Raw genomic sequence first — 10191 nt, forward strand, 5'->3', positions numbered from 1 at the left:
CACTCTAATTAATTGGATCAACAACGTACTCTCCAATCAACTTGTGCCATGTGGCCGAATAAATATTTAATTTTATGGTGCAAACAATTCCAAATCCACATATTTAATCTGATACGGTTGGTTTTAGGGTTTAATTAATACTCTTTCATGACTTCAATTTTTACTTTTTATTCCATTTCCACGGATTTAATCTGGTACTGTTGCTTTTAGGGTTTAAATTAATCATCTTTCATTACTTCAATTTTTACTTTTTATTCATTTTCCGTAGATTTAATCTGATATTTTATTATTATAAAACTTATGTGAAGATTACAAGTAGTTGAGAAACTGTTTTGAAGATTACAAGTACTACTATTTCATGCTATCTTATTTGTTTCAGGAAACTAAGGTCATTCAAATTTTTTTTAGGGTTTAATTAAATCCTCTTTGTCACTGACCTCCATATCTATTTTCACAGATTTGTTAAAATTGTAGCTAGGCCATGAAAGGAGAAAAAGAAGCAGCGGATGATAAACATATTCAGAGGTTGTATTGTTCGATTACGGATCTTTCGTTGCCCATCTTCGTTGATATTCTGCTAAGACTTCCTGTGAAGATGATTCTTCTTTGCAGGTGCGTTTCCAAAACTTGGCGTAGTCTAATTTCGGACCCCCAATTTGCCAAGCTGCACTTTTCAGGGCAAGAGGCATGTGTTTTGCTTCGGACCTTGGGTTCAAAACGTGTGTCAAGAACGCTTTACTTGGTTGAGCCTGAAACTTGCCGCAATTTTAATCTCGGGTACTGCAGTTGTTATGGTGACTATTACACTCATGATTGCATTAGAACTTGCCACATGAAGCTTGACACCAAATTGAAGATCCCATGGCGCAGTGAGGAACTGGCGCTCAATGGTGAAGTTGGTGATGCTCAAGGCAGTGGGTTTAAAAGGAAACGCTGCGTCAAAGTTAAACCCAAAGATCAAAGATTCAAAATTGTGAATTCATGCCACGGTTTCCTTTGCTTGGCTGAGCCAACGTGTAATGACCCTGTTGTTGTGTGTAATCCAATCACGGGTGAGTATATAAACGTTCCACGGGATAAGAGGGCTAGTGAGAAAAAGAAAGATTTTGTTGATTGTGGGTTCGGTTTTAGTCCAAGGACTAATCAATACAAGGTGATTAGAATATTTAATGAATGGGTTCATGGTCGCAAGAGAGAATTTAGGATTACTGAGATATACACACTCGGCACAGGATCATGGAAATGCATTGATGATGGTCTCAGTTCATCTTACAAGCTTGCGTTTCCCACCTATCTAAAGGGATTTCTTCATTGGTTGTGTCTTGGATTCCCAAGTTCTGATTATATAGTTTCTTTCAGCTTTGACGATGAGCAGTTCCAATCGGTTCCACCACCTCCTCTTAAAAATCATGACGCCAACTGGGATAGGTTGAGTATGATGCGTAATATCTCCATGGGAGTACTGGAAGATTGTCTATGCATATGTGAAGCCTCCAATTATATTAACATATGGGTTTTGAAGGAATATGGTGTCCCAGAATCCTGGACAAAAATGTTTTCTATTGATACCCTAACTGATTATAGGTGGCCTGTTGGTTTATATCAGCCAATAAAGTACCTCGAAGAAGGAGCAGTATTGATGTTTCATTATTTTACAAGTTCTCTAATCTGTTATGACCCCAACGGACCAAAATTTAAACATCTTAAGACTTTTGGCATTACATCAAAATTTGATGCAATTGCTCATATTCCAAGTTTCATTCCACTAAAGGAAGCTGTTGTTGGAGATAATGTGGTGGTGCTGAATATCTATTCAAGGTAAAGATGTGCTTGTTTGTACTTTAACACTTAACTGTATTTATATATTTTGATGATGATGTCATATATTCTTGTTTTCTTTTATTTCATCACTAATTTGCATTTGGAAATTATGACAACGAAAATATATGAATCTTTCATCTTTGCAGTGTTTTTTTTTTCCCTTCTTTCTTCGGGAACTTGCTTTCAGCAACATATCTTTTTATACGGCCATCTTGTGTGAGGACTTAAGTTGTGACTTGCTTCGGCATCAAAAGACTATCTTGTTCAATAAATTTGTACAATTAGATAATTTTTTGTTAATGTGAGAGTCAAATGTTTAGAATCTACATTTTCTCAACCACTTTCTACAATATCAATCTTGCCATCCATAACTTTAAACTAAAATTTTAAAAGAGATGCAGTATATATAAACTACAATTTACATAATATGAAGAATTTGAATTACATAGAAGTAAACAATAATACTGAGAAAGGAAAATTTGGTCTTTGAGATGGAGCAACATGCCAGGCACTGTCCTAAAGTTGCAATAGCCTCCCTATATGCCGGTTCTGAAAGTTTATAACAACTCCAATATACAAACTTAGATGCTTGTAGCCGCGTCTCTCAATGAGCACGTTCACCAAATTGCCCATCAACTCACAAAATTTTTGCCAGATTGCCCATAAACTCGTAAAGATAAACTAAGATTTACATATATGTATATGTAAATATGTGTGTGTATAATGGCTTGAAAAAAGAGAAGATCTATATAGGAGTGTGAAATGGATAGGAAGAATGAAGTAGAATACCATTTGAGAGATGATGGAGACTCCTTTTATAAGGTCGAGAGTATAACTCTGTTAAGGTAATAAAGATACTAATAACTTTTATAATAAAAATCATTATAAAATAATTATTTAATAATTTTTATGATTTTATTAAATATTCCTAACATCCACCCCTTCCCCAAAGCCTTCTATAGAATAAGCTCATCATTACAAGATTCCACGAATAACAACCAAATACTGTGTCTACACATTGAAATTTGGGTAATTCTATGGAATTTTTGATGTTGTAGAAAAATTTAAGAACAGTTTCTATGTAAAGTATTTGGACAACGTGGATTAATTCCATTGGTGTTTTATAAAGATTTTTTTGTTTTGCCCTGAAAGTTCAAGCAAACGCACACACCCACTATATATTTTTGTCCCCACCATAGCTCGAACACTCAATCTTGCCAAAGAAGGAGAAGAGCTTATACCATCTAGGCTAGAGCCCATTGGTAGTTTTGTTAATGATTCTATACTAACTTGTTTGTAATCGACAATCTTGCAACTATTGAATTTCAGAAAGAAAAAAAATAATCCAATACAACCGAAGATTGTTGGCCTATAATCACTTACCTCTGAGCAATAAAAAGGTTTGCAACTGAGAATCACTCAAAAGAGATTATGTTCTCCTTCTTACATATTCCATTGTCCTTGATTTGCACCATTTCGAGAAGTAGTTTGACCTTCAATCATAAATGATAACAGAAAGACTTAATTTGAATTACATAATAACAACTTATATTTTGTGCTACTTTTCAAGTGTATTCGATATAGGATGCTAGCGTTTGGATGTGGAGGTTAGCTGCAAATTTGGTTGTTGGTAATGCATGTGTGCATGCACAAACTAGCTGGTATTGGCTTGAATTAACTACCCTTCATAGTCAGGAAGCTTCCACTTGCTTTGCTGACAAACTTTATGATTACAAGTAGTTGAGAGACTCTTTAGATTCTGTTCTTAATGTTGTACTTTTCTTTTTTTTTTTTTTTTTTTTTTTTTTTGTGGTTCCTGTCTGATTCTCTTTACATTTTAATTTAACTTGATTTAAATTAATAAATTTATTTATTTTGTATATAGCTTTTTTTCTTATTGTTTCAAGCTTGGCTAGGTGGGTGTTATTAATTTGAGCATTGATATGTTCACTCATACAATGTGTACTACTTATTTGGATGTATAATTTTATGGTTCCTTACGCCAGGTTGTTATTCCCCCGAACCTTAGACCTGATGCTTCCTAAGGCAGCAGGGCTAAGTTCTTATTTACTTGAGCCAACCCCTTGGGTTTTTATATCTTATATTTACAACGCTTTGTTTTTCCTTTTCATTTTGATGATGCTAATTTAATTATGTTCATGAATTTTTAGTGCTCACTAACTCATTTTATCTTTACGTGGTTGATATAGTAAAAAATGTAAAATGCTTTGGTAAGAAAAAAAAATTCCTCGTCCATTGATTTTCGTTTTATATGTGTTATATATATGTGTCTGTGCGTGTTTTAAAGAGCTTGGTGCCTTTGAAACTCCTTTTTTTTTACTTTTTTTTTTTTTTTTTTTTTTATTGGGCTAACTTGCATATTTGCCAAACTTAATAAAGTTAACATATTTCATTATTGCACTCGGGGCTTATTTTAGTGTTAATTCATGTGCCTCATGGAGTACTCACAAGATATGATTAAATTTATAAGGTAATTCAAAAGGTGAAGTGTTTTCTAAAAAATTGAAAACATAAAAATGAATTAATTTTCATTTTGAAACTTAAGTAACAACTATTTATTTAATCTTGAGAACAGTCACTTTATGTATAATGATGCCATAGGTTAGGTCTATAAACTGGCTGACACCATATTGTTATTTAGGCTTCAGATATTAGCACTTTTGGAAATTCTCAAGGTTTTTTGAATGTTGCCCCGCGCCCCCTGGGCCGGTTTTCCTCATTTGGGCAAGTAATTTGTGTTTGCTCTTTTACCTTTTCTTTTTCAAGGATATCTCATCTGCCCTGTTCGTATTTTTATATCCTCAGTATTATTTGCATTTTTTTTTTTTTCCATTGAACCCAATGGTGTTACATGCCTAATTAACATATGGAAATTGCAGAGATAATGCTGTAAAATCTGATGCTCCATACTGGTCTTCTCATCTTGTAAATGTTGTCCTATGTCCATTTATCTTTAGGTCCTAATTAATATTTATTTTTCAAATGTAGACTGCTTACCTACTTGATTTATTTAGTTATTTTGGTTAAATGTTACTAGTGGTTGTAGCTATAGCCATGCCGCAGCAGCAAAGCCTTACACATTATATATAGTAAGTTGTCTAACAGAAATAAATATAAGAATACTAATATGTCATCTTCCCCCTAGTTCTCAAGATGTTATATTTTTTAAAAAGAAAGTTATGTGTGAAATGGTGCACGCCAAGAGAATGCCTAGATCTCCTATGTAGGTTATGTAGTCTCTGATCCATGAAATTGTTGTGATCATGTTGTACGCGTATTATTCGTGGTGGGTCTATTATACCATGAAGCATGGACGGTAAAACTGAAGAGCAAATTATAGTAGCTACAATTGCTATGACTGAGTGGAATGGTGAATAAATGGGGTATGGGGTAGTGCTGTATGAAAATTATGACATTTATTTAGAAAATCTCTATTTATTTGAGAATTATGCTCTTAATATTATGATTCTTGATGTAGGCGTCTGGAATTCAAAGTGCATGGAGAGACTGAAGATCTTTCACTAGTTGAAAAAGATGAGGATGGCATCTGATTCAGATTACTCGTCTTCTGATACCGAGAAATGGAGGAAGCACTGGTGGCAGAAATGATGGATGAACCTCTTTTGGCTGAAATAATCAGAGAGCTATATCCAGAGATTGTTGAGTTGAGCAAGTATATAACTTTCCCGGAAGGGTTACGGAGGTTAGATACTTAGAACTTGGACACATCCTCCCTAATACCAAGAATGGCAAGCTTCTCAATTTCATATTTTGCTAAATTTTTAGTAGTTTTGGGTACCTTTTTGTAAGGGTTTTAAATTGGGAGTGTTCTAACTTTCAACAATATTTCTCTTAGTTACTTGTGAACTGAAAAAAGAAATATTTTCGATAAATCTTTAATCCTTCCGTGGAACAATCTGCTTGAATTTCCTAAAGTTAGCCTTGTTAGGATATGTGTGCCCTAGCATAGCAAATTCTAATTTTGGATTGTAAAAGTAATGGTTTCTTATTTGGATATTATTATTAAAGCATTATACAATTAGTGAATGGAATGTATTATTTTTCGATTCTTTATGGAATTGATGGTGTCTGCTTGATTACAAAATATATTTATATATGTATGTAATGGCAATTAATACTATGATATAAATTAGTAATCATAAATAGTTTAAAGTCGGTAATTATGGATGGACATTTAATTAGTTAAGACTTAAACCGAGTCCACGATAGATTGAGATATATTGCGAGAGCTGTCGTATGCAATTGCTCTCTATCACTGTCATGGCTTTTGGCTCTCAAGTATGAGAGAAGTATAGACAATTTTATTAATTAATAATTACTTTGATTTGTTCGGCAGATACCTCGGGATCCTTAGATCGACACTTTGGGTAGTTATGTAATTAATAATTAGAGGTCTATATTCTCAATATTTGCATTAGTGCTATTTGTATTTATTTTGTTTTGATTATGGTTGATCACAAATTAAATTCGAAGGCCTTCGTATGTTTTAGACAAATGTTTTATACATATATTTATTTAATAAATTATTATTATTTTTTGTCAAATAAATATTTTATTGTGATCGAGCCGAAAATAATCAAAGGTAACAAAATAATTATATTAATTATATTGTCGGATTGATGGCTTTAATTATCCGATAAATAATTAAGCATAGAGGTGTCAAAGTGCAACATTGACTTAGATGTTATTTACTATTTAATTGGAGTGCAATTAATTTCTTTTAGTGGAGTAGAAATTAATTTATGAATTAATTGAATTGGGTCCATGGTTTAATGGACCGGACCAATTATTAATTTATAGGAGCCAAGAAAATAGTAAGCCCAAAAGGATTCTCACCAATAGCCCAAGTTGATATTGGAGTCATGTTAGAATTGAGAAAGTTGAATTAGAGGTGGAGAATGATTTATTGTTTCCTTATTCTTATTTTTATTTTGCCTATATATACATGAGTTCATGTATATTTTAGGTGTGACTTGGAGAACAAGAAAAAGGAATACACTTTCTCTCTCTAGATTTTAGGGTTTTGTTTTCTCTTCTAAAGGAGGCTACCACCAGCCTAGATTCCAAGGTCATTCATCAAGGCATATTTGTGATTCCTAAAGGGAAGATAATAATCTAACGGAAGGAGAAAGGATCTTGCTAAAGGGATCTACAATAAGTGAGAACATTCACTTTAGAGGAAAGTTCAAAAGGTTTACTCAAACCTTTGATGTAAGTATTCAATCTGTTTATTGAATTATGCATCATCTTTTATTTATCTTTGCATAAAACTTGTCTCTGTGTGATGAATCAAGATCCGTGATTGTAAATCCCTCAAAAGTTTTAAAAACTTGCACGTTTCCCAACAGTGGTATCAGAGCACATGGTTTGATTTATAACTAGAGAACATGTGTTTATAAAAATCATATTCATGGATCCAAATTATATATACATATATAAAATTATTGATCTATGTTGATGTATGATTTATTATGTTGGTATATATTAATACATGTTGATGTATGTATAATTGTGAATGGATGATGATGTGTGTTTGGGCCATGGATGAAGCTTATAGGTATATAGAATGTAATTTTATTTTTGGATGAATATAATTAAGGCTTTGTTTTAGCCGTTTGAAAATTCAATGATGTAATTTAATTTTTTCCATTGTATTTTAAATTGTAAGAATTTATTAAAACCATGTAATATTCATCAAAGGATGCTATGAAGTTTCAAGAGGGTCCGAAAGGGTTAAATTATGCTTCAGTAATTTTCTGGAATTTTTCCGAATTTTTCGGGAATTTTTTGAATCTTAATTTAATTTTCTGGGATTTTTCCGGATTTTTTTGGAATCTTTCGGCGTTCTTCCAGTGGCCGGAGCTTCGCCGGCGGCGAGAAGAGGCGTCGGAGGTGGCCCGGATCAGGTGTGGCAGCGGCTAGGTGAGCCTGGCTCGTGTTCCACACGCGCCAGGAGTGGGCTGGTCAATGACAAGCTGGCGCGTGGATCTCACGCGCCAGCCAAGGAGTTGGTACTCTCCACGCGCGGGAAGGCGCGTGGAGGCGCGTAGGAGCGCGTGAGGGTGCATTCCACGCGCCCCAAGCGCGTGCAGGCGCGTGGGGGCGCGTGGGAGCGCGTGCAGCTTGCCCTAGGCGCGTGCCAGCACGTGTGGGGTCCTCCGGGCTCGTTCCAAGCGGTGTTTTGCTTCTCCTGACGCGTACAAGCTTCCTATGAGTGTTTACAAACAGTTGAAGGATGCCCGTACAGCAAGAATAGTTTTTAAATGTTAAAAGCTGAATCCATTGGCCATTTATATTGCTTCTGTCTATTATTTGATGCATGGAATAATTTAATGCTTATTATAATTGTTCATGCATTGGATCCATGATTTTTAATTAAATGGCTTGATTTATATTAATTAAATTATGAAGATAAATTGGATTAGATTGCTAATTAATTTGAGGGCATTTATTGGGAAACAGGAAAAAAATATTTTTGTAAATTATTTTTTGCCTCAAATTAAAGATTAGTGAATCATTTAAAATCCATATATTTTCTAAATTTAATTGGATTAAAATCAAGGCGTTTTGCATGCATTAAATCATGAATTGAAAACCCTAGTTTTATATTATTAAAAATTGAGTGGGAGCAGGGATTTTTTATACATTACCCCATGGCCTTCGTAATTATAACCATTATGATTAGATCTTTAAAAATAAGGCTCCACGCATGATTTAAAGAGTCTAGATTATAAGAATGGTTGTCTCACGAAAATATATTTATTAAATAACCATTATAGTTAGATCTTTAAAAATAAGGCCCTACGCATGATTTAAAGAGTCTAAGCTATTAATGGCAATATATTTAATATTTGTTTTTCCGTTGGAGCATTAATTATGTTATACACTCAATCTAAAATTAATAGTATTAGCTCCCCAACGGAGTGGTCTATATTAGGTGATTTTAGAAAGGCTAAATCTAATCGGGAATTATTTCATATTTAGATAAGGCATTGTCTAAAGAGATATGGGATAATGAGTTGTTCTCGTCAATAAGCAATAATGAATTCCGCCAACCGGATAAGTTATTGGCATATTGATTGTCCGATTTTTCATGCAATGTGGTTAAGGGACCCACAATTAATTAATTATTTTATACTTGCATGATTATTATTATTCACTTTATTTATTGTATGAATGCTTTTATTTTCAGATTTATCATGACTAGTCCATTCAGTCCACTTGCAAACATACTAAAAGAAAATCGATTAACTGGACTTAATTATATTGATTGGAAAAGGCAACTAGATATTGTACTCACATATGAGGGGTTGAATTATGTGCTTACTACTCCTAGACCTTCTCCACCTTTGCCTGAGGATCCTCCTGAGGAGCATGAAGTATTTAAGAAATGGAATAAAGCAGATGAGATGACTAGGTGCTAAATTCTTGCTTCACTCTCGAATGTACTCCAAAGTCAACATCTTCAATATCTCACTTCTGCAGACATCATGCTTAACCTTAAGGAAATGTTTGGGCAAATTGGTAAGAGTGCACACCAAAATGCTATGACAAATTTGATGACCATTAAGATGGTCCAAGGTACTTCAGTTCGGGAACATGCTTTAAAAATGATTAGTTTTTTAAATGAACTGGAGATCCTTGGATGCAACTTGGATGGTGAACTTCAGGTTGACATGATTATCGCTTCATTGCCAGACTCATTTAACTCTTTTAGGGTTAATTATTATATGAATAAGCTTGAGTACACACTCGCTAAACTAATGAATGAGTTGGTAACCTTTGAAGGGATAAACAAAAGTAAGGGTGCATCTATCAACTACACTCAGTCTGCTGGACCATCCACTTCTAGGCCCAAGAGGAGGGGCAAGAAAAAGAAGAAGGATGGTGCCAAAACTGTGGTTGTGCCAAACAAAGTAATCCAAAAGGATAAGGGAAAGAAGAAAGTGCGGGTTGAAGGCGAAGGAAACTGCTTCCATTGTGGTCAACCGGGTCACTGGAAACCTAACTGCCCAATACTTCGCACACAAGGCAAAGGAAAAGGTATATTCATTGTTGAGGCATGTAATGTGGTTGAATCTATAGATTCCTGGTGCATAGATTCTGGAGCCACTAATCATGTTTGCAATTCATTGCAGGGATTCCAGGAGTCCAGAAGCCTCAATGAAGGAGAGATATACTTGCATATGGGATCTAATGCCAAGGTGGAAGCTAAAGCAGTGGGAGTGGTTCATATGCAGTTTGATAGTGGGAGGAGTCTTATTTTAGAAGATTGTCTTTATGCGCTAAATGTTAGGCACAATTTAATTTCAGTTTCTTCGTTGGTTT

At 34.3% G+C, this 10191-nt stretch overlaps 1 protein-coding gene across 1 annotated transcript; it reads left to right on the plus strand.

Annotated features, from left to right (window-relative positions):
• Positions 1-481: 481 nt before the first annotated feature.
• On the plus strand, positions 482-5393 carry LOC132296307 (F-box/kelch-repeat protein At3g23880-like). Its single transcript, XM_059794519.1, has 2 exons — positions 482-1818; positions 5321-5393. The coding sequence occupies exons 1-2, from the start codon at positions 482-484 to the stop codon at positions 5391-5393; spliced, it is 1410 nt and encodes a 469-aa protein (XP_059650502.1).
• The last annotated feature ends 4798 nt before the right edge of the window (positions 5394-10191 follow it).

This window comes from Cornus florida, unplaced genomic scaffold (genome assembly GCF_030987335.1).
Source record: "Cornus florida cultivar Cherokee Brave unplaced genomic scaffold, ASM3098733v1 CherokeeBrave_3.0.0_Hap2_Chr02, whole genome shotgun sequence".
Taxonomy (NCBI): Eukaryota; Viridiplantae; Streptophyta; class Magnoliopsida; order Cornales; family Cornaceae; genus Cornus; species Cornus florida.

Bases quoted from the DNA above. Each gene is read 5' to 3' on its own strand.
- LOC132296307 (XM_059794519.1), top strand. From the start codon at position 482: ATGAAAGGAGAAAAAGAAGCAGCGGATGATAAACATATTCAGAGGTTG. The intron at 1,819-5,320 runs GTAAAGATGTGC...TTCTTGATGTAG, and splicing joins GTGCTGAATATCTATTCAAG to GCGTCTGGAATTCAAAGTGC.